The sequence below is a fragment of the Tamandua tetradactyla genome, chromosome 17 (assembly GCF_023851605.1).
Source record: "Tamandua tetradactyla isolate mTamTet1 chromosome 17, mTamTet1.pri, whole genome shotgun sequence".
Lineage (NCBI taxonomy): Eukaryota > Metazoa > Chordata > Mammalia > Pilosa > Myrmecophagidae > Tamandua > Tamandua tetradactyla.
Window position 1 is genome coordinate 2,636,690 of NC_135343.1, and position 24,838 is coordinate 2,661,527.

General features: G+C 46.1%; 1 protein-coding gene across 14 annotated transcripts in view; it reads right to left on the bottom strand.

The window, feature by feature from the left end:
- KANSL3 (KAT8 regulatory NSL complex subunit 3) overlaps positions 1–23,146 on the bottom strand; it is a 63,021-nt gene extending 39,875 nt beyond the window's left edge. For 5 of the 14 annotated variants that reach the window (XM_077133771.1, XM_077133776.1, XM_077133774.1 and 2 more), the window contains exons 1-5: positions 23,102–23,146; positions 22,389–22,635; positions 19,208–19,378; positions 7,033–7,135; positions 6,755–6,940 (exon numbers count right to left, since the gene is read on the bottom strand). In XM_077133771.1, the coding sequence (XP_076989886.1) occupies positions 6,755–6,940; positions 7,033–7,135; positions 19,208–19,378; positions 22,389–22,603 (675 nt within the window). In that variant the 5' untranslated portion in view covers positions 22,604–22,635; positions 23,102–23,146. Of the gene's footprint in view, positions 1–6,754; positions 6,941–7,032; positions 7,136–19,207; positions 19,379–19,518; positions 19,580–22,092; positions 22,225–22,280; positions 22,636–23,101 lie in introns of those variants that run through there. The other 9 variants (XM_077133775.1, XM_077133772.1, XM_077133778.1 and 6 more) reach the window with 8 other exon arrangements.
- Between the last annotated feature and the right edge of the window lie 1,692 nt (positions 23,147–24,838).

The following is a 24,838-nucleotide window of genomic DNA, read 5'->3' on the forward strand; positions in this document are numbered from 1 at the left end:
CGTAAAAAAGTAGGGACTTGGACTTCTGGGAAGATGACCAAATAGAATAGCTCGAGTTTAGACCTGCTCCATGGAAAAGTTAGAGAAGGGACAGGAGGGTAACTGACGTGGCAATTCGGGAGTGGGGCTGACCTGGGAGAGCTTTCTGCACCACATGCAGCAGCAGTGGTTACAGAGGCCAAGGTACTGGGAGGCAGAAAGCTGGAACCTGGGGCAGAGGCATGGAGCCTGCGGGAGTGCACGGACAGGAGCCTGGGACTGGCCAGGCCGCGTTCCTTGGGTGCGCTAACCTCACCAGCACAGCATCACAACCGGCAACTCATCCCACACCCTGCACACCCAAACCACGTCACCCGTCCCATTCCCCGTGCTCCAGGTGCCCCCACCCCACCAGCCCCCAGTGCACATACCTGCCCCACCCCCCCACCCCAAGTGCAGCCCAACCCACCTCTCCTGCACCCCTCCGGAGCACGACCTCCCCCTCCCTGTTCTCTGCAGGCTGCTGCCAGCGCATAAAGGCTGGGGGCACTGACCTCCATACCTAGGCTACCCCCACCCCCTGCCCATAGTGTCGCACAGCCTCACCCCGCCCCACCTGAGCTCAGCACATCTGTTTACGGCACTCCCAGCCCCACGCATGCGCACAGACCCCCAGTCACGTCACTCAGCTCTGGGAACCGCACTTTACAGCAGCCCTAGAACCGCACACGTGCACGGCCCTCAGCCTCATCACCCAGCTCTGAGAAACTGCTGACCTGCACAGCTGGGTCACATCTGCTCCCAATCCACGAAGGCATAACGCCGACCTGATGCCACAGCTCTACGCATGCACACAGAGGGCCCCATGCTTTAGGCTAGCGCACACCAGGGCTACGCTCCCTGAGACCGGTGCCCGCGCACAGCTACATCCTCCCTGGCTGCTGGGCACCCACGTTCACAAGTATCAGTGTAACATCCCCAACCTGCGTCTATACCTGCCCTGAAACAAATCACCGCAATGAGTGCTCACCCCGTACCCTGCTCCCTGTTGTACAACCATCCCACAAACACAAGGCCTTAGACTACTGAAAGAAATCAACTCCCAACGTAAATCAATCAAGATATTTACATGCCAGGAAGACAGCAGAAGATCACTAAGCATATCACAATGCAGACAGATATAGCCCTGTCTGATGACCAAATTAAAACACCACAGGAGACACAGACGTTGGGACAACTAACTAAAGATGTTCATACAACTCTACTTAATAAAATAAGTGGGATAGCAAATGACATAAAGGAGATCAAGAAGACGGCAGAAGAGCATAAAGAGGAATTTGAAAGAATAAATAGAAAAATAGTGGATATCACAGAGATTAAGGACTCTGTTGACTCAACAAAAACCATACTGGAGGCACACAACACCGGTTGTGAAGAGACAGGAGAAAGAATAAGTGATATAGAGGACGGATAATTGACCTCAAAGACTCAAAACAGCAAATGGCAAAAAAGATGGGAAAAACTAAATGGGAACTCAGGGAAATGATAGACAAAGCAAAGCACACAAATATAAGAATCATTGGTGTCCCAGAAGGAGAAGAGAGGAGTAAAGGGTTAGGAAGAGTAGCTGAGGATATAATGGGGGAAAACTTTCCAACCCTCATAAAGGACATAAACACACAAGTCAAAGAAGCCAAAAAACTCCAAACAGAATAAATCCAAATAGGCCTTCCCCAAGGCACTTACTAATCAATGTCTGTCAAATACTGAAGAGAAGCAGAGAATCCTGAAAGTGGCAAAAGAAACACAATCTACTACATACAAGGGAAACCAAATACTACTCAACTAGCACCCTGGAGGCGAAAAGGCAGTAGTATGATATATTCAAGATCCTGAGAGAAAAAAACTTCCAGTCAAGAATTCTGTACCCAGTCAAACTGTCCTTCAAAATTGAGGGAGATTAAAGTTTTCACAGACAAAGAAGTCCTGAAAGAATCTGTCAACAAGAGACCAGCCCTACAAGAAATGCTAAAAGGAGTTCTGCCGGCTAAAAAAAAGGACAGGAGAGGGCAGTCTGGAGGAGGGCACAGAACTGAAGAGCACCACTAAGGGCAATTTAAAGAATACAAAGAAGAAGAGGGAAATGAATATATAGATCTGACAAATGAAAAAGATAAGATGGTGGAATCAAGAAATGCCTTTTCAGTAATAACTTTGAATGTTAATAGACTAAATTTACCAATTAAAAGGCACAGATTGGCAGAATGGATTAAGAAACATAATCCAGCTATATGCTGCTTATAAGAGACTCACCTTAGTCAAAGATACAAATAGACTGAAAGTGAGAGGACAGAAAAAGATTTTCTACACAAGTTGTAACCAAAAGAAAGCAGGAGTAGCTATACTAATATTGGACAAAATAGACTTTAAATGTAAAGACCTTATAAGAGACAAAGAAGGACACTATAATTATAGGGTCAATTCACCAAGAAGATGTAACAATCATTAATGTTTATGCTCCCAATCAAGGCGCTCCAAAGTACATGAGACAGACAAGAGCAAAACTGAAGGAAGCGACAGATGTTTCAACAATAATAGTAGGAGGTTTCAATACATCACTCTCCTCTATAGATAGAACAACCAGACAGAAGATCAACAAGGAAATAGAGAAGTTAAATAACTTGATAAATGAATTAGACCTAACAGACATATACAGGTCATTGTACCCCAAAGCACAAGGATATACATTCTTCTCTAGTGCTCACGGAACATTCCCCAGGATAGACCATATGCTGGGGCACAAAACAGGTCTTTATAAATTTAAAACCACTGAATTTATTCAAAGCACTTTTTCTGATCACAGTGAGATGAAACTGGATCTCAATAACTAACAAAGAATGAGAACATTCAAAAATATATGGAGATTAAACAACCAGTGGGTCAAAGAAGAAACTGCTAGAGAGATCAGTAGCTATCTGAAGATGAATGAAAATGAGAATACAACTTATCAGAACTTATGGGATGCAGCAAAGGCTGTGCTGAGAGGGAAATTTATTGCCCTAAATGCCTATATTAAAAAACAAGAAAGAACAAAAATCGAGGACTTAACAGCACACCTGGAAGAACTTGAGAAAGAACAGCAAACTGACAACAAAGCAAATAGAAGAAGAGAAATATCAAAGATTAAAGCAGAATTAAATGAAAGGGAAAACAAAAGAATAGAAAGAATCAATAAAACCAAAAGTTGGTTCTTTGAGAAAATCAATGAAATTGATGGGCCACTAGCAAGAATGACAAAGAAAAAAAGAGAGGATGCAAATAAAATCAGAGATAAGAAGGGGTATGTTACTACAGACCCTGAAGAAAGAAAAGAAATCATAAGAGGATACTATGAACAACTATATGCCAACAAACTAGACAACTCAGATGAAATGGACAAATTCCAGGAGACTGCAAGCAAGCTACACTGACTCAGGAAGAAACAGAAGATCTCAACAAACCAATCACAAGTAAAGAGATTCAGTCATCAAAAATCTTCCGACAGGGCAGTGCGACAGTGGCTCAGCAGGCAGAGTTCTCACCTGCCATGCCAGAGACCAGGGTTCGATTACCAGTGCCTACCCATGCAAAAAAAAAAAAAAAAAAAATCTTCCTACAAAGAAAAGCCCAGGGCCAGATGGCTTCACAGGAGAATTTTATCAAACATTCCATAAAGAACTAACACCAATCCTGCTCAAACTTTCCCAAAAAAATGAGGAAAAAGGAACTCTACCTAACTCATTTTATAAAGCTAAGATTTTTTATAAACCCAGATTTCCGGTATGGAAGGCAAGAACTCTGCCTGCTGAGCCACCGTGGCCTGCCCAAAGCTAATATCATTTTAATACCAAAACCAGGTAAAGATGTAAGAAAGGAAAACTACAGGCCAATCTCCCTAACGAACACAGATGCAAAAATTCTCAATAAAATATTAGCAAATTGAATCCAACAGTACATTAAAAGAACTATACATCATGACCAAGAGGGGTTTATAGCAGGAGTGCAAGGATGGTTCAACACAAGAAAATCATTTAATGTAATACAGCACATTAACAAATCAAAAAGGAAAAATCACACAGTCATCTCAATTAATGCTGAAAAAGCATTCGACAAAACTCAGCATCCTTTTCCGATGAAAACACTCCAAAAGATAGGCATCAAAGGTGATACTTCAATATGATCAAGAGAATATATAAAAAACTGATAGGCAGTATCGTACTCAATGGAGAGAGACTGAAAGCTTTCCCCCTAAGATCAGGTACAACACAAAGATGCCCACTGTCACCACTGTTATTCAATACTGTGCTAGAAGTTCTAACCAGAGCAATCAGGCAGGACAAAGAAATAAAAGACATCCAAATTGGAAAGGAAGAAGTAAAACTCTTTATTATTTGCAGATAATATGATACTATACTTGGAAGATTCTGAGAAATCCACAGCAAAGTTACTTGAGCTAATAAAACAAATACAGCAAGGTGGGGGGATATAAAATTAATGTGCAAAAATCAGTAACATTTCTGTACACAAGCAATGACCTAGCTGAGGGGTCAGTTAAGAAAAAAATTCCATTCAAAATATGTGAATGAACATGTGGGACATTTGGTGAGACAAAATAAGCCAGAAACAAAAGAACAACAATGGTATGGTCACCTTTAGAAAATGCTTATAAAAAAACAGGGGATGAGATTGCAAGCTTTTAGAGCAGACACATTAAGTCTGGAGTGGTGATTATTATTTCTGGATTTTGAGTGGCTGTTCTCCATATATAACCTGATGTTTAGAGATAAGAATGAAGCTGAACAGGTTGGGGTTAAAATAATTCAAAACATAGGGGTAAGGAAGACAGTGTCTATATTTTAGAACCATACATACTCTTTGAGACCAATGGAAGAAAGGTTTATTTGATCTGGAACTGAAATTTTCTGTAGTGCATAATCTAATTCAACCTATCTGTATAGCTCATTTGAACAACTGAAATACAGGGAACCTAGAATAAGAAAGAGGTCCTTTAATCCTGTATAGATGATTGTAATGCCTGGATACATCTTAGAGTATATTACGCAGATAATCAAAAAAGGACTGACAAAGTCCCTTGAGGGAGGGATGAAAGAATATGAAACTATTAAACCTTACCATGAAGGAATCCCCTGATACTGTGTCAAACTTTAGGGACACCCAAATCAATAGGCCATGCCCTCGATCATCACACTTACTCTTGTGAAACTTATGTAGTAGCAGAGAAGCTTAGACTACATATAGGCATGCCTAAGAGTTACTTCCGGAGGACCTTTTTTGTCACTCATATGTGGCCTCGGTCTCTCTTAGCCCAACTCTGCAAGTGAAATCATTGCCCTGCCCCTCCGTGGGACATGACATCCAGGGGAGAAAGTCTCCCTGGTGACGTGGGAGAGGACTCCCAGGGATGAATCCAGATCTGGTACCATGGGATCAACAATTACATACTGACCAAAAGGGGGAAAAGAAGTGTAATTAATAAAGTATCAGTGGCAGAGAGAGTCCACATAGAGTCGAGAGGCTACTCTGGAGGTTGCTCTTACACAAGCTTCAGGTAGACCTTGCTACCTATCATAATCTGTCAACCCCCAACCAGGACCATTCCAGCCTGCGGCAATATATAAGATCCCACAAGGGTTCCATGCACAGAGTAACCTCCTAAAAACCTACAACCTCCAGATAGGCCCCTGGCCCAGATAAGACCTGACACCTAGCCCAGCCTCTCCAGAACAACTGACAGTTCCATCTCCCTACCCCATATTAGTGACAGACCCTTCCAATATCAAAAATTTAGAACTGCCATAGCCCAAACAACCCTAAAAAGAGGTATGGAAAGATCAAAGGTAATGGTGGATTTATACATAGAAGATAGGATTTAACAAATGAATATGAATGCTAAATCATTAAATTGATATCTGTTAGTCTCCAGTATTTTAGAGCAGCTAGAAGTAAAAACCTAAAATTGTGAAATTGTAATCCATGTCAAAGTCTGAAATATGTTCTACAACTAATTGTGGTGCTATGCTTTGAAATTTATAGTTTTGTGTATATGTTATTTTCACAAAAAAGAAAGGAAAAAAAGTCGATTGTGATGACAAACAAGTATTTAAGCCCCCTAGCCTCCCATATTCTGGAGCAGCTAGAAGGAAAAATCTGAGAGGATCGTATGGTAGCCCATGACAAACTCTGGGATCTGTCCTGTAACCACTGGTTGAAGAGTACTTTGAAAACCATTGCTTTTTTATTTCTTTGCTTTGTATATATGTTATACTATACAATAAAAAAGTTAAAAAAAAAAAAAAGCAGGGACTTGCACTAATACATTTTTTAAAGTCCACCAAAACAGCCAAATTGACTGACGTGGAGGGCTCATCCCACACTGAGCAGGCTGAGGCGACCATACTCTCCACCTGAGCTCCCCATACCACGTGACCCCCCATGGCGCTCCTCCCTCATGTCACCTCAGAGATGACACTGACCACAAGTCCAAGGGCCACAGAGGCTGACCGTGTCTCTGGCTTTCAGGCCCACACCTCGCCCAGAGACGGCAGGCCTGAAGATGTGGACGCCAGAAGCAAATGTGAAATGAAATCCTGTCTCCTAATTGTAACAGCAAATCTGCTGGCCCGAGTCATGTCCTCCAGGCTGGCTGGGCAGCAACATGCCACACCCAGAGCAGAGGCTGGTGGCCGTGGGGCAGGGCAGACGCAGGTAGCCTTACCTTCCCTTTCAGTGTCTGTAGCGCGTCCAGGTAGGCGGCCAGCATGGGCAGGCTCAAGGTCTCCACCAGCGTGGTGTGCAGCCACTGGGTCAGCTTGGTGTCCCAGCTCACGCTCGCCAGGGCCTGCCGCACCCTCCTCGCGCACTTGTCCACAGCCACGCGGCGCAGCACTGGCTCATTGCAAGCCTGCATTGGCGAAGGACAAAGGCCGCCTTAGCACAGCGGCATGGCCAGGACAGGGGCCATGAGCCTGAACACGGCCAGGTTGGCAGTCTTACCCCTTCGTTGGCCAAACGGGCAAGGCGGTCAGACTGCAGGGCCTTGAGGATCTTGTTGAACAACTTGTTCTGGGCCATGGTCCAGCCAGTCCTAGAGGGGAAACTGAGGAATTAAAGTCAAACCCTGGGCCCACTCCCCAGACAGGTGCACTGTATAGAATAAGCCAGGCCTTTCGTTCTTACTCTGAAGGCGCCCAACCTGCAGTCGCTCAGGCTGAGACTTCCGACCTAAGAGAAGCGAGACCCGCATGCTGGCCCTGGCCCCACCCACCAGGCCCTCCACACGCATGGTAACACGGAAGACCAGCTGGGGAAGTCTTTGCTGTGCTAGCAAAGCTAACTATTTACCTAACGCTAAAATAATCCACAAGCAAAGCTAAGTTAACGTATGGCACTGCTGGACCTCACAAATGAATACGAACCTCACAAATTTCTTATTTCACAGAAGGAGGCAGGCAAGATCAGAAGACACATGGATGTACTAAAAGCCTTAGACTAAGACAAGAGGCCTATTTAAACCCGCTTTAGGAACAAGAATCTAATAGAAGTATAACTAATGAAGTAGCTCTTCACCCACTCTCCAAAATCCACCCGATAATTCATCTCTTTCCCTCTTCCATAGATTTTTTTTCTGCATTTTTCTGTATATCACACAACTAGCAAATTTATTTTTGAATGGCCTATTTCATCTGGACTGGCACTTTATTATCCCAGCAGGACAGCCTGATATGTTTGTCTCCAGCTCAGCTCTAAACCCTTACCATGAGAAACCTGTCCCTGTTCTCCTACCTTATTTCACTCGGCAAGGAACCTGGAGTGTATTAATAAAATTAATAATAAAATAAGCTGGTGATAACTTTTTCTTTTTAATTTAAGTAGATGTTACACCCAGATGGAAACCTGGAAAAAGCTCACGGTAGCATTTCAAATCAGTAAGGACAAAGTCAGTAGGTGGGGCCTAGGTGACCAGCTAGTCACTGGAAAAATCTGGCAGTTTTCAGAAGAATCTGAGAATCTGGATCCCTCCGGTGTAGGAGTTAGGTTCAGGGGTCAGCTTGGCCAGGTGATGGTGCCCAGCTGTTCTGCTGCTGCGGACTGAAATCATCAGCATGTGATTTCATCTACAGCTGATCACACCTGCAGTCCTCTAAGGGGAGTGCCTTCTGTAATGTGTGACTTTTAATTTAATTAGCCGGAGGCCTGAGAGAGAGACGTCAGGGTACAGTTCAGCAGAACTGGGCAGCCCAGAGTTCAGACCCAGACATCTAATGATGCAGAGGGGAATCATCCAGAGGAAAGCTGCCTGAATGGCTGGATTCAAACAGATTTCCCAAGGGCATTTTCTTTCTGCATCTCCAAAAGTCTCTGTGCCAGCTCTGAAGCTTTTTCCAAAATGATTCCTTTTAAAGGACTTCAGTAGGTGGATTAAGACCCACTTTGAGTAGGTGAAGACGCAGCTCCATGGAAACCACCTACTCACCAGCTCTCACCCACAAATGGGTGGGTCACATCTCCACGGAGACAACTTAATCAAAAAGGTCCCACCCAACAACAGGCCTGCTCCCACAAGACTGTATTAGAATATAGCTTGTCTGGGGTCACACAACAGCCTCAAACCAGAACAGGCAGCATTAGCAAACTAAAACACATCACTTTTATACTAAAATAAATTTCATGTAGAATAAAAACTTAACATTAAAAAGTAAACTACTGAAGTGCTAGGGGAAAAATGATGATTTAAATATATAGACACATACACATATATTTCTCTCAGAATAAGTAAGGCCTTTCTAAGTAGACCCAAAACTTAGAAGCCATAAGATGAAAAGAGAAATAAGTGTTCTTAAAAAATTTACAAAAAAATTTTAAACTTCAGTAAGGGAAAAAAATGTATTACAAAGTCAGCATGCTATGGAAAAATAAGCACTATATCACTAAAATAGAAAAAGACTCTAAAAAATTAATAAGAAAAACCCAAAATACTTAAAACAAAAGCAAGGGGCAAAGAATATGGAATGGCAGTTCTCACACGCATAGAAAAAGTACAAACAGCGAACCCCAAATTGAAATTAAATAAATGCAAATTAAAATAAAGTATTTTCCTACTAACCAATAGGTAAAAATTAAAATGTTTAGTAATGTCTTGTGTCGTGAGGGCATGAGAAAATAGACCCCTTCGTGCCATTTATGAGAACATAAATTAGTACAGCCTCCGGGAGAGCCTATTTGGCAATATCAACTCAAAAACGCCTAAGTCAGATCGTGTCACCCTCAAAACACTCAGAAGCCCCTGAAATCAGGAAAAAGCCAAAGCCACCCATGGGTGGCAGGACCCCATCCTCACTTACACAGACCTCGCTCGCCCCCACCCCACAGTCCTGCGGGTACCTTGCATGCACTCCACTCCTGCAATCTGCTCGGCTGTCCCCATGCCACAATGCAAGGTCAGGACGGCAGGGACCCCTGCAGCCGTACCTTAGTGCTCGGTCCCTGGCCCCCAGAACAGACAGGGACTTGATCCCTATGTGCCACGGGAAGACATGGGCAACTTGTGGGTCCGGGTTCAAACCCACCCTCTACCAGCACTCAGTGCGGGTGCTGACCAGCAAGGAGGGGCACGGGATGGCTCCAGCAGGCGTGGGGGAAGCGAGTCCTTCACTGTGCCAGGGTGGGCTTGCTGCAGGGGGTGGGGGGGGCTGAATGCTCCTTCTTCCCACCAGACTAGGCTCCTTTCCATCCTACCCCCACCCCATAGGACTACCTGGTCCCCACAGGCCAGCACAGAGAGCACTGAGCATGCGGCCTGCAGTGGCCCAGGGGAATGCAGGCTGAGGACAAATCCATCTTCTGTCCTCAGAAAGAGTGCTGGCCCTTTAAAAAGGAGCAATATAACGGTCCCACTTCTTTTCCTTCTGAGATAAAACCTCCGCCTCCCTTAGCTTTCCAGTCCTCCAGTTACACTTGCGGCTGGGGATCCCGAGGTCAGACTGTCTATAAAATAAAGATCCCAAAGGCTGCCTCGAGCCATAAAAAGTTCATTGGAAAAAAGGGTGCTCCAGTTACCCACTGGGTGGGCAGCCCAAGTCCAGGACCACAGCGACACAGTGGGAGAATGTCTTCTCCGCCCCCTCCTAAACCCGGAGTGGAGACACCAGCCATGGTCTCGGGTTTCTCGGGATGGTCCCTTATCTTACTCGCTCCAGTCTCCTGGCCTTGTTCCTGCTACCTCACTGGGCCCCGGTTTTTGCTCTGATTTGGTATTCTGAGAGGCTCTGGACCTGGCCTGGGGGAAGCCATTCCGTCCCCCTCAACACTGGGACCAGCTCCCTGGCGCTGGCTTGCAGTCTCTTCCTCTCTGTTCCCGCTAGCAACACGCATGGCACGCTCCCGGAGGAGCGCCTCACGCCAGGGAGCCCCGGGTGGGCTTGGGCACCGGGAGACAGCAGCAGAGGAGCTGGCTGCCAGTGGGATGCTCTCCAGAGCCACGCGGACATCCGTCAGTGGGCGCCCTCTGCTCTCATGGCTGCTGCGGGCACTTGGGGTCTCTCTTCCTTTGCTATTACAGAGCTGCAGTGCCAGTCTACCGTCCCCTCAAATACCCACACACGTCTGTCTATGCCTTGGGCACTCACACAAGTCTCTCTGCAGAATACATTTCTTGAAGTACAAATCAAAGATCAAAGCCTATGTTAACAATCTAAAATGTCCAGTTCTGTGACAATAACATGCATAAGGAACACAGGCATCCTGAAAATCATTTTATACTGCAGCCTCTCCCCCATCCACAATGGCTGTTGATAATCAACCAGGCTGTTAAACAACAAACGCAATTTCCTCAGATTCAACAATCATTCTTAAGCTTTCTATCAGCCTACTGGTTATGGTGCAAACTTTAATTCCAAGAACAAAGAACAAGGTATAATTTATTTATGAGGCACTAAAAGTATTTCTAAAATTATCCAGTTCTTATTTATATAACAAGACATTTTCCCTATCTAATTTTCTTACTCTGTATTTATTCTGAAAACCAAAATGATGGGATCTAGGAAAATAACATAAACAACAAAGGGGGAAGCAGGGTAGTAAGCTACACAGAAATTACTATCATCACCAACAGCAGCTGAAATCCAATGTAAAAACTACAGTGCTGAGAGTCCAAACTCCCAGAAAGTATTCTTAGGATTGTTGCTGCTTATATAACAAAGTGATTCCAAGAACTGAAACATGTTCTCTATATTTTGTCATGGGAGGCAGGAAAATTAAGTGTGCAGAAAAAAAAAGATCTAACCCAAGATTAAGATAAAGGGCATTCAAAAGATATAATTAAGGAAAAATTTTAAAACAGGAGACAGAATTTTAAATACAAGTCTACAGAGCCAGATGGCTGATGGGAGCTCTGATGAGTCAATTTTCATGAGTGCAAAAACGCCTTTTCTTCATTTCTGAGATGAGGTCAGCTAATCTTATTCCTTGGCTCAACTGAATGACACTATGCCCTCCAGCTCCTGGTAGTCAAAGAAGCCAAATTTTCACAATGATCCCAGAAAGTCTGATATTTTCAAAGGCAATGATTCTTCCTCTGTTATAATTCATGGGGAACTAATTCAATATGAAAATGTCTAAAGGATTTTTTTCTTTAACCAGGAAATCAAACACGAAGAGACAAAAACACCAGAAACTAAATAGGTCAGACTTTTTTTGTGTGTGAGACTGAATAGGTCATATTTTTCTTTCATAAATTATAAAAATAACTTACATACTAGAAGAAAGGAAGGGAGGGAAGGTGGGAAGAAAAGGAAAAGAGAGAAAGAGAAGCAAACAAAGACAGGCAGGCAGACAGAAAGGGGAAAGGAAAATTAAAAATTCAAAAATCTTGGACTCAGAATTTCAAGTATCCAACAACACAAAACTTACACATAGAAAGATGCATACAATATTGAGAGGTGCACTTAGAGAAAGTTCAGAGAAGAAGAACAGTTGCTGTTTTGGGTTTTTTGGCTGGAATTCAGAAGCTCTGATTTCTAAGATAGGGCGGCCACCTTTAGGACACTCACTTCATTTACTGAAATGCTGAAAAAGCCTTAAGTCCGTTTGAGCAGTGCTGAGGAGTTTCGTGTGTCAGAATGGTTGATCAAACTTAGTCTTTCAAAAGCGCTGCCTGGAATGAATACTGACTTTGGACAAACATTCTGGGGTAGGGGCCTGGCCCGCCTCTACTGGACAGTGCGGGCAGGTCTGCAGACCACCCTCAAGGGCTCGCCAGGCCGCGTGGCTGTGCCATGCAGACACAAGAACAAGTTCTTTCTGTAAAGGGCCAGACAGTGGATATCTGAGAGCTGGCAGGACATCTGGTCTCTGTTACAACTGTTCAACTCTATTCTGAAGGTGGGCTACAAGAGTAGTCACACATCCTGCGTAAGCAAACGGGATGGCCGTGTTTCAATAAAACCTGATTTATGGACACAGAAATTTGAATTTTGTATGTCACAAAATACTACTCTTCATGTGATTTTTTTCATTTACTTATACATGTAAACACCATTCTTAGCTTGGGGTTATATGAAAACAGGAAACGGGCCACATTTGGCCCATGGGCCACAGTTGACCAATCCCTGATCTCAACAATTAAATCTGGCAGAGTTAACTAAACCGTTTCACCAAACAGCAACCACTACTAGAGAAAGTCATCTGGCAGGGGATGGAGGAGGGGACTTGAATTTTCTATACCTACAGTTACCTGAAGGAAGTTTCTAGTGAAATAAATCAAGAGCAGGAAAATATCCATACAAGGAAACTAGATCCTGACCCCACAGATAAGAGAGGTCAGTACACATTCTGCAAAAAAATACAGATTTTTAGTACACGGAGATCTCGACGTGGGAAACTGTAATTTTCTATAACTTTATACAGGAAGAAAGGAAGCGGCAATTTAATAATCAAGTTAAGGGAAAGAATGGCAAGAAGATGATTATAACCAGAGCAGAGGGAACTGCAAGCTCCAAACAGGCCAAAGTTCCGGAATTTGGGGACAAAGTCATAAAATGGTGACCTCTGAAACTAAAGCTAACAGGTATTATCAATTAATGAAATGAGCTACGTACAAAAGTGATGTACCTGAAGAAATGGTTTCTAAGACATTTGCTAATGAGAAGGATGCCTGAAAAATCTCACCAGGCACTAGAACACAAACAGTCTGAGATAAACTGAGCTCTAATTAATCGCAGTGACCTGTGGCAATGCTAACAGAATGATGGCGGCGGCATGGAGACGGGAGGAAGACAAGACAAAGGGAAGCATCCGCCCGTGTCTCTGCAGGACCGAAGCTAAGGCGCCTCCGGCTGCCCGCTGAAGGGGGCGCCTCCTGCACAGACCCTCCCCTAACCTACCCACCCATGGAGAAGACCAGCTTCCCCAACTTTCCTGCCGGGAAAGGAATGCTCTGTCCAGACCACTCCAGCACTCTCATCTGCTCTGCAGTTCTTACTCTCTCCTTATAAATTAAGAAACTGGTATTCTTACAGCTCTTAAATCTGATAATTTTAAAAAAATTTTTATTAATTAAAAAAGATTACAAGAAACACAAACATTCCCAACACATACACTCAGCAATTCACAATATCATCACATAGTTGCATATTCCTCATCATGATCATTTCCCAGAACATTAGCATCAATTCAGAAAAAGAAAAAAGACAACAGAAAAATATAACAAATAGAAAAAAAAAAATTTTTACATGCCATACCCCTTATTGATCCCTTTCATTGATCACTAGCATTTCAAAGTAAATTCATTTTAACATTTGTTCCCCCTATTATTTATTTTTATTCCATATGTTCCTCTCATCTGTTGACAAGGTAGATAAAAGGAGCATCAGACACAGGGTTTTCACATTCACAGAGTCTCATTGTGAAAGCTATATCATTGTTCAATCATCATCAAGAAACATGGCTACTGGAACACAGCTCTACATTTTCAGGCAGTTCCCTCCAGCCTCTCCACTACATCTTGAACAACAAGGTGATATTTACTTAATGCATAAGAATAACCTCCAGGATAACCTCTCGACTCTGTTTGGAATCTCTCAACCATTGACACTTTGTCTCATTTCACTCTTCCCCCTTTTCGTCAAGAAGGTTTTCTCAATCCCTTGATGCTGGGTCTCAGCTCATTCTAGAGTTTTTCTCAATCCCTTGATGCTGAATCTCAGCTCATTCTGGGATTTCTGTCCCACGCTGCCAGGAAGATCCACACCCCTGGGAGTCATGTCCCACGTAGACAGGGGGAAGGTGGTGAATCTGCTTGCTGTGTTGGCTGGAGAGAGAGGCCACACCTGAGCAACAAAAGAGGTTCTCTTGGGGGTGACTCTTAGGCTTAATTTTAAGTAGCCTTGACCTATCCCCTGTGGGGTTAAGTGTCATATGAACAAACCCCAAGACTGGGGGCTCAGCCTATAGCTTTGGTTGTCCACACTGCTTGTGAGAATATCAAGAATTCAACTTGGGGAAGTTGAGTTTTCACCCATTTTCACCATTCCCCGAAGGGGACTATGCAAATACTTTTCCACTCAATGATCAAATCACTCTGGGATTCATCAGGGCATCACCTGGACAAACCAACAAAATTTCATGTCCTATACAAAGTTCCATGTACTTAAGGTGTTCAATCAACTATCTACATAAGTTATATTAGGAGATGCACTAGTCAAGGTGTAGATTTGTACCAAATAAACATTTTTTGCTTTAGTCTCACACATTAGTTGAAATTTTAAAATATTAAGTACCATAGTACTTTCTTCTACTATTTTGCCTTCTGGATTTTATATGTCTTATCTAATTTTCCTTCTTTTTACCTTTACTCATAGTCTTCCTTTCTACACTCTTCTCCACACCTCTCTCTTCTGTCTTTGTATCTGTCTCTAGTGTTCCCTTTAGTATTTCTTGCAGAGCTGGTCTCTTGGTCACAAATTCTCTCAGTGATTTTTTGTCTGAAAATGTTTTAATTTCTCCCTCATTTTTGAAGGACAATTTTGCTGGATATAGAATTCCTGGTTGGCAGTTTTTCTCTTTTAATAATTTAAATATATTATCCCACTGTCTTCTCGCCTCCATGGTTTCTGCTGAGAGATCTGTGCATAGTCTTATTGGGCTTCCCTTGTATGTGATGGATTGCTCTCCTCTTGCTGCTTTCAAGATCCTCTCTTTCTCTTTGACCTCTGACATTCTGATTATTAAATGTCTTCGAGTATGTCTATTTGGATCTATTCTCTTTGGGGTACACTGCACTTCTTGGATCTGTAATTTTAAATCTTTCATAAGAGTTGGGAAATTTTCAGTGATAATTTCTTCCATTAGTTTTTCTCCTCCTTTTCCCTTCTCTTCTCCTTCTGGGACACCCACAACACGTATATTCATGCGCTTCATATTGTCTTTCAATTTCCTGAGTCCCTGCTCATATTTTTCCATTTTTTTTCCTGTAGTTTCTGTTTCTTGTCAGATTTCAGATGTTCCGGCCTCCAGTTCAGAAATCCTATGTTTTGTCTCTCGAAATCTACCATTGTAGGTTTCCATTGTTTTTTTCATCTCTTCTACTGTGTCTTTTATTCCCATAAGTTCTGTGATTTCTTTTTTCAGACTTTCAGTTTCTTCCTTTTGTTCTTTCCTTGCCTTCTTTATATCCTCCCTCAATTCACTGATTTGGTTTTTGATGAGGTTTTCTATGTCTGTTCGTACATTCTGAATTAATTGTTTCAGCTCCTGTATGTCATTTGAATTGTTGGTTTGTTCCTTTGGCTGGGCCATATCTTCAATTTTCCTAGTGTGATTTGTTATTTTTTGCTGGCGTCTAGGCATTTAATTACCTTGATTAGTTTATTCTGGAGATTGCTTTCACTTCTTTTATCTAGGGTTTTCTTGCTGGATGAATTTGTTGCTATCTGTTCTTTGACATTCTGTTCAGCTTTATCTGGACCTTTAGCTTAAGTTTTGTTTAACAGAGGAGAATTTTTCAGTTCTTGTTTTCTTGTTTCTTGCCCTGCTTGTGTGGTGCCTTTTCCACACACACACTTAGGAGGGTCTACTTAGATATTATAGACCCTAGCCAGATTTTCCCAGACCAAACTGGCCTCCTATCAGGAGGAAAGAGTCACCTGTGTCGGTTTTCCCTGAGGGTGAGACCCAGCAGGTTGAAAGACTTTCCTGTGAAGTCTCTGGACTCTGTTTTTCTTATCCTGCCAGTATGTGGCGCTTGTCTGACTGTAGGTCCCACCAGCATAAGATGATGCGGTACCTTTAACTTTGGCAGACTCTGCCTGCTGGGGACGCGGCGGAGATGGAGGAGAGGTTGTAGGCTGGTTTTAATGGCTTCAAATTACCAAGCCCTGGTGTCTGAATTCCTTGATGGAGGGATTCCAGCTGGGTGGGGCTTCACCCCTCCCCTGGGGAAGGCACAGGCTCCAGATAAGCCCCCAAAAGAGCTCACTTCTGCCTATGCCTGGAGCAGTTAGCAGCCTGAAAAGTCCTGCCGCTCTTTCCAGAGGCAGTCAAGCCTTTGTAGATACACAGCCACAAAAACCTCTGTTTCTTTCTTTTTTTTTCCCCGTTTTTCTGTCAGTCCTGCCCCCTTGGCACCGGGGCAAAAATGATCAACCTCTGCTTTGATCAGGTTCACCTAAGCTGGGGGCCTATTTTTAGTAGTCAGAATTTGTTAATTAATTCCACAATTGGTGTTTGGTTGGGCTCAGCCCCTGCTGCTGGTAAAATCTCTTTCCTTCCCCTCTGGGAAGTGGCCTGTGGGGGAGGGGCGCTGGCTGCCACAGCTTTGGGAACTCATGGTTCTGGGGAGGCTCGCAGCGGGTTCAGCTGGTCCAGACTGGGATATGCTGTGTGTCTGGTCACTGACGTGGCCCCAGGAGCTGTTCTATACTGTTTCTGGTTATTTAGTAGTTGTTCTGGAGGATGAACTAAAATGCGCACGTTGTTAAGCCGCCATCTTCAAATCTCTGATAATTTTGATAAGCATGAATAGCAAAAACCTCATAATTTCTCTCTGTGTCCTGAGGGTGTTCTCTTAGCATCTCTGGGCGTTTCTCTAAGTCTCTGTGGGTCCTCTCATCTTTTCCGGGGCAGACTCTGAATTTCATTTCTTAAATTCTCTTGGCTCTCTCCAGGTTTTGGCTCTTTCAGTTTCTGTGGATCCTTGCTTAGCATTTCCTGGGATGTTTCCTTTCAGCTTTCTACACGAACTCTCTTAAAGAGCTCCAGTTAAGTGGATTAAGACCCACCTGAAGGGGCGGGGCCACATCTCCATGGAAACAAAGATACTCGAAAGGTCCCACCTGACAATGCCCTTTGTGATTAGATTAAAAGAACATGGCTTTTCTGGAGTACCTAAGAGATTCAAGCCAGCAGACAAAGAGAACAGTGCCTGGCACTGAGAAGGCACTCAAAAAAAATGGCAGTTCTTTTCATTACTACCATCATTTTAAATTAACTGCAACAATGGTGATAAACTCTTTTGCTAAACTCAGTGATTCTCACTCAGGGCAGGGCTCTCCTCTTATCTGAAGCACCAGAGAATGAATTTCCTCTTTTGACCTCCATCCAAGACCCCAACCACTTTCTCCATCAACCTCGGTGCAAAACTGCTCCTCCTGCCGCAGTTCCTACCACACAAGCCCACCTGCTCAGCCTCATTCGCCACTCCAACCATGCACAAGCATAAACCATGCCAGACGTCTCAAACACTCCTGCCCTTCTTCCTACAAACTACCTCTCTTTTCCACTACTATAAAATAAGGCTTTGCCAATGTTATGGCAAGTTTATAACATACCAACTCCTGATGTAAGGATTTCACCATTCCCTTGCACAGAGTAGATAAGAATAAATAGCTTTGAGGGAAATGCAAATCAGAACCAGCAAGAGATACCACCTCACACCCACTAGACTGGATATAATTTAAAAAAACAACAACAGAAAAGTACAAGTGTTGGCAAAGATGCGGAGATCCTGGAACTCTAACTCTACGCAGTGCTGGTAGGGAAGTAAAAGATGCAGCCTCAAAAAAGCTGAATACAGAGTTATCATATGACTCTCAGCAATTCAACTCCTAGGGAAACAAACACACACATTCACACAAAAAATACACACACCAATGTTCATAGTGGCATTACTTGTAATACCCAAAAAGTACAAATAACCTAAATGAACATCAACTGATAAAATACGACATAGTCATACAATGAATTTTATTCGGACATAAAAGGGAATGAAGAACTAATATATACTACAACATGGCTGAGCCTTGAAGCATTTTGCTAAACTAAAGAAGCTGGACACAAAAAGCATACTTTCTTTATGATTCCTTTTATATAAAATACATAGAATATGCAAATGTATAGACAGCAAAAGGAAACTGGTAGTTGCCAGGGGAGGGGATGTGTGTCGGGAAGAAATGGGGAGTGACTACTAATGGATTTCTCTTTGGAGAGATAAAAATGTCCCCAAATTGACTGTGGTGATGGTTGCACGATTGTGAATATACCAACACCACTAAAGTGCACACATCAAATAGGTGAATTTTATGGTAAGTAAATTGGCTGATATGTGGTAAGTAAAAGATAAATAAATGCTGCATGCTTGCAAAATGAGTGACAAATGACCTGGAAAGAAAGAAGTATGAATTCCCCGGGGGTGTTAAGAAGCATGGCAACAGAATGCGCCAGCACACCAAGGAAAACAGGCTGAAGCGTCCCCCAAACCCACAGGTTGTAAAACAAGTCACTTACCAAACATGTTAGCTTTCACGTGATTCTAGAACATTCTCCTTACCCTAGTTCATACCGCACATAAACACAGTATCTTACAAATGATCATTTGATGCTTATTTTCGTAGTCTAGGTGACCCCTTCATCATGACCTACCCTATATAAGCAAGAGCTTGTCACACCTATAAAGTCAGTTCACTTATTTAGTCAGTGTTTTATTACCTGGCATTACTTACTGGGCAGTGTCCTGGGTGCTGGGGGCACAGTGAGCCGAGTCAGACCAACACTCTGCCCTGCGTGGCTGTGGGTGCCATAGCTCCCGACGACGTGCTTCGGGGAGAGGATGGTAGGGAAGAGTGACAGGGCGGCAAGCCCTGACCCTCGGCGGCCAAGCCTCCTAGGCAGCACTCACCTGTTGACATGCTCCTCCCAGTCCTCAGGGGGAGGAGGGGCGTCGGCGTCGGTCCTGGCGAAGATGACGTGTCGCTCGCACTCATTCATCACGCTCCGTGCCTTCTGGTTGTCATAGAGGGGCACAGGGGTTGCTGTGACAGTTTCCACATCTATTGGGACGTCCGATTCACTGTAAACAGGGGAGGATATGGGACCAGGCCATGCATCATCTGGCTGCCAAAAAAAGTCTAATACAGTCTGCCTTAAATTATGCACAAGCACATCACATCCCAGGAACGCGCGACCCAGAGCTATCCTTCTCACACTTGCCTGGAACTCAGCCTCTCTGACATGCTGGTAGGTGCTACAGAATCACGACCATTTTTAAATGCTATTAAGCAAAAAATAATGACAAACAGAAAGCTATTCATAAAAAAGACTATTTCAAAAACAAATAGCTATCTGTAAAAAAAAAGACACTTTCAAAAACAAATAGTTGGGCAGTGCGACGGTGGCTCAGTGGCAGATTTCTCGCCTGCCATGCTGGAGACCCGGGTTCAATTTCTGGTGCCTGCCCATGCCAAGAAAATAAAAAACAAAAAACCAAATAGTTGACAGTCTAACTTGCTTTGCCCAACACTACCTATAAGCCACTCGTAACCATTTGAATATAAATTTAAGTTAGAAGCAACTAAATAAAATGAAAACTTCAGTTCCTCGGTTGCACTAGGCACATTTAAATGCTCAGCAGACACATGGCTACAGTGCTGGCAGCACAGATGGGAAACATCTCCATCCCAGCAGCACTCCATGGTACAATACCCATCTGGTCTTTCATCATTTACCCCAACTTTCCCTTTTGTGAGCAAATCAACCAGTACTCAACGACATGCTTCTCTAGCACAGTGCACTCCATGTGCAGACACCTTAGCATCCCCACCCACCGTGCAAACGGGCCTAGAAGAGAAGCAAATCTGAACTGACATCTGAAGGACTTTGTTTTATACATCCTGGTGCTGTGGGGTCCTTCAGTCTCATGGGTCACTGTTCCCCCAGAGACCGCTGCAGTGCCACTGCTCTACTAACTGCCCACCGAACAGCCCTTGAGTTTTTTGGCCTCCATGATCTGACAGCCATCACCCCATGACTAGAGCAACTACATTATTATGAATGAAGGGAGATAGGTCGCAGCAAGAGCTGATTCTCTTCTCTGGGCCAGACAGGGGCTAAGCTCTCTGAAATGTATGCCTGAGAGAACTCCTGATTTCACCATCCCAACCCTATCCTCCCTCAGCCTTCCCAAAGCCATGGCACCTCTGCTCATTCAATAGTTCAATTCACCTTGAACTACTTCACCTCTCCCCTTAAACTTGGCCCCTCTTTCCAATTCAGGCCAGTAGGGCCTGCTGGCTCTTCCAATGAACCGTACCCAAGGTAGGCATTTCACTCTACCTGCACTGCACCTGCCCTTACCCAAGCTACCAGAATGTCTGGCCAGGACTAGTTCAGCAGCCTCCTAGCTGGTGTTCCAATCCCACCCCCAAGCCCCTGTAATCTATGCAACACAAATCCAAGGCGCTCTTTTCTAAAGTACAGATCAGAACTCCAGCTTAAAATCCTTCAATGCCTTACCATTCTTCAAACCCAATTCCCACATGGGGTGGCCTCTGCCAGCTTCCCTTACATCCCACTTACTCCCGGCTGCAACCAGATTCCAGCCACAATGGACTGCAGCAGTTCCTAGAACATGCCAAACTCCTACTTCCAGGGCCTACATCCTGAGACAGGGCTTATTTTCCAAAAAGAGGAGATAATTTTCCAAGTGCTGAAATGAGTAAGTCCACAGAGTACCAGTTTCAGAAAAGGTCATGAGATGGGGCCCAGCCGTTTCAATGACAACAAGAAAAAAGCAATAGCTAAGAGAAGATTTCACATTCTCTGCAAAGGAGCAATTCAGGGTCCGCCTTGGCCAGAACAGGATTATGCTAGATTACTCCCCAAAATTCATAAACCCAGTGCCCTGCACAGCCAAAAAGAGCCAACAAAACACTAGACAAAAATAAATTTTTTTTTATTTTTCCATCAGTCACCAGAATTAGATAAAATCATTATTCTACCCACATGGAAAACACACACATTCCTCATGGTGCCTCGAGCTCTCTGGGCTCCCACGGAAGACAAAGAAGACAGAAACCCTCTCCTCCAACAAACTAAAACCTGGGCTTGTGGAAAGATTAAACATTAGGTCAGACTAAAACAAAACAGAAACCAAGGAGTTTAGAAAGTTAATAAAGGTCATAAAACTATGGTCATCAAAACAAAACAGATCAACAAATCTTGAAATACAAGAAATTAAAACCCGTTGAGGCTCAAAATAAAAAAAACAACAACAACACTACAAATCCTTGAGGCTCAAATAGGTTTTTTTAGGCCAAATGTAACTGTATGACACATCAGGTAGTGAATTTATAAAAACATTTCATAACATAACCCTAGACTGGCTGAAAACATAATTAGACCTACAACGGGTTCACATTAACCCAGTGGGGGCGGTTCTAACCGGCTCCTGAGAGAGAAGCAGTCGCCTGGACAGGCCCCTCATCGTGGGCAGGAAGCCAGGAAAAGCAAAAGCTCCTTACCGTGAAGGGCCTGGGGGACCCTGCCAGAGCCCTGGCCCTGGGCTAAAGGGTTTCGGGGCCTAACCCTGGGTGGTGGCTGTTTTCTATCCAGTCCTCAGTCCTTTTGTTCACTAGACTAGACAATACTCTTCAAATTCCTCTTGCCACAAAGTTATACTAAGTGGATTACGTTTTTTGCTTTCCTGAAAATCCTACTTTCTTAACTCTGCCCTCCAGGATACCCACGTGATATTTTACCCGTGACATGCACCTGTAAGCCTCCTACCTGCCTACTGGCATCCAGATGCCCCAGCTTCAGCCCCAATCATCCCCCCAAAAAGCTTCTCCAATCTCCAGCATCTGCCCTCTGCTCTGCCCACCGCCCGGGCATCTGCCCCCCCATCTGCCCACCAACCCCGGGATCTGCCCACCGCCCTGCCTACCACCCAGGCAGCTGCCCACCGCCCTGCCTACCACCCGGGCATCTGCCCAGCAGCCAGGACAAGTGCCCACCGCCCCCCAACTGCCACCACCCTGCCCACCACGGCCGCGGGTAGCCCTGGGAGGGGGCCGGGGGCTCACACGGCACTCTCGTGCTGCCGCCGGGGCGTGACGAAGAGCATGCGCGTGGGGCGGGCGCTGCTGGCATCCGGGTGGGCGCTCCAGGGCTTGGCGTAGCTGTGGTCCAGGAACACCAGGTCCAGCTCCCGCTCGTGCGCCGAGAGCTGGAAGAGCAGCGACGTGCCCATGCGCCGCGCCGACGTCTGGAAGTCCCTCTCCCCGCCGCGATGCGCCATGCCGGCGGAGAGGCCGCTCAGAGCATGGGGACCTACGCGGGAAGCCTCGGCTCAGGGCCGCGCAAAGCCCGGAGCTCCGCGCACCGGCGTGGCCTCCTCCGGCCGGGACCCCAGCGCCACGCGGGGCGCCGCGCCGCTCGCTGACCCGGCTCCCGGCCCCTCCCCGGCCCGGGGCAGCGCCCTCCGCTCGGCGCCCGCGAGCCAGGCGGGCCCCGCACCGCCCCGGACAACTGCCGCCGGGGGCGCCCTCGCCCCTCCCGCGGGAGAACGGCCCGCGCGGCGGCCCCTCAGGCGGCCCGCGACCTCGGGGCGGCTCCGCCCGGCAAGTCGTCCCCGAGCCGCGAGGGCGCCGGCGGAGATGACTCGGTCACGGCCACCGGGCTCCGCGGCCAGGGTGGACCGCCGCGCTCCCGCCTCCCGCCGCGGCCCCGGATCGCCCGGGCCCCGAGGGACCCCGCCCGCCGCCCGCCGCCCCCACGGGGCGCACCCCCGGCTCACCGCCCTCGCCGGCCGCGCGCCCAGCCCGGGCCCCAGTGCGCGTGCGCGTCCCCGCCCCGCGCCAGGGCACCGGGTAAAACGCGCAGCGGATCACCGCCTGGGGACGGGAGGGGCGGTGAGCCGGAAAACCCGGCAAAGAAAGAGCTTCTGTCTCCTGGATTTTCTCCTGGGATCGTGAGGGCAGGTGGGGGACGGGCCCCGGCGGCTGCTCGGCGGCTTGGATACCCGTCCCAGAGTTGCTGAGAGCCGAACCCCTCGCCACGTGAGGAAGGCAGAAATAGGTTTCCAGGCGCAGGGCGTTCCTAGGCCCCGGTGCTCGGGAGGAGAGAGGTTTCCTGCCAGGGCTGGGGTGCCGCCCAGGCTCTGCGGGGAGGATTTGGGCCGCCAGGCCTGTGCCCACCCACGCCCAGGGCCAAAAGGACCGGGTGCGTTACATTCTTAAAGCCTGATTTACTTACAAGCATTTTAAACTTGGGAAATTTCACGTAAAAATCCAGGTTTCCAGATTCTCTTGAGAAATTGGAGGCTGTAGGGGCCTGGGCGGGTCTGGCCTCCCGGCATGGCGGGCACTGCCCTCGTGGGTGCCCGAGGCACATAATTTGTCACCCCAACCCCGGCCTAGCAGAGAATGCAGGTGGCCCCGGCATGGTACACAGCACGGGGTCAAGGTCTGTCCCTGGCAGGGATCAGCGACTTGGGTCCTTTAGCTGCCCTTCCAGGGAGGAGCCAGAGGGCCTCCTTGTCTTGCCAGTGGAACAGAGGGGAGACGGGCAGAGAAAAAGAGCCTCATGAAGACCCCGGGCCATGCCCGGAAGAGAGGCGCCGGCAGGCCCCTTCACAGCTGTGAGTCTGAGTCTGTGTCTGCAGGAAGGGCAAACTGCTTAGCACTCGCCTGTGTGTCACCTCATGTGCCTGGGGCAGACATGGCGAGTCCATCACAGGTCTCCCTACCCCTGACCCAGCTGCAGCTTCACATTCCTTTTCTCCATGCTGTCTGATTACAGCCAGCCTTCCCTGCCCATGGCCAGTGAGCCTTCTCTCACTGAACCACCCGACAGACTTCTTTTTAACCCACATAAGTAATTGTTTAATTTGTAATTGTTAGAAGGGCCAACATTTATTAGTGAATGCCAAACAAGTTCTAAATCCTATAAACAACCTATTTCATCTAATCCTCTCAAGCACATTCTAAGTTTCTGATATAGTCACCTCCCGAGGGCAAAGTATCTTGCCCAAGGTCATGCAGCCAGTGAGTGGCAGTGGGAGAACTGGGAGCCAGGCAGTCTGGCTCCAGCGTCCAAGCTTTTAAACTCCCAACTCCCAATCCCACCCCAGGTCGTTCCACTCCCATAAAGGGAACATGCAAGGAAACGAGAGCGTGAGGAACTGTGAGCCAGCCTTGGCTTGGGCAGTGCAGGTGTCCCTGCCTGGTGACCTTGAAGATGAAACCGATAGAGGAGGAGGAAATCACATGCTGGGAAGATGGGGGGGAGCGCTCCAGGGGCACAGCGAAGACAAAGGCTCTGGGGCTTTCTGAAAAAGAAGTGGGGGCAGTGTAACTGGGAGGTGGTGGTCAGAGACGGGCGAGAGATGAAGATGGAGGGGACAGGCCAGTGCCTGCAGGACTGTAGAGGCTGCGGTAGGGACTTCCGCACTGACCCCAGACTGCTTTAATCCGTGACGGTTGTTGACTCTCCTCTGTCTGTTTCCTGTGGACAGTGGAGATCCTCAGAGGCC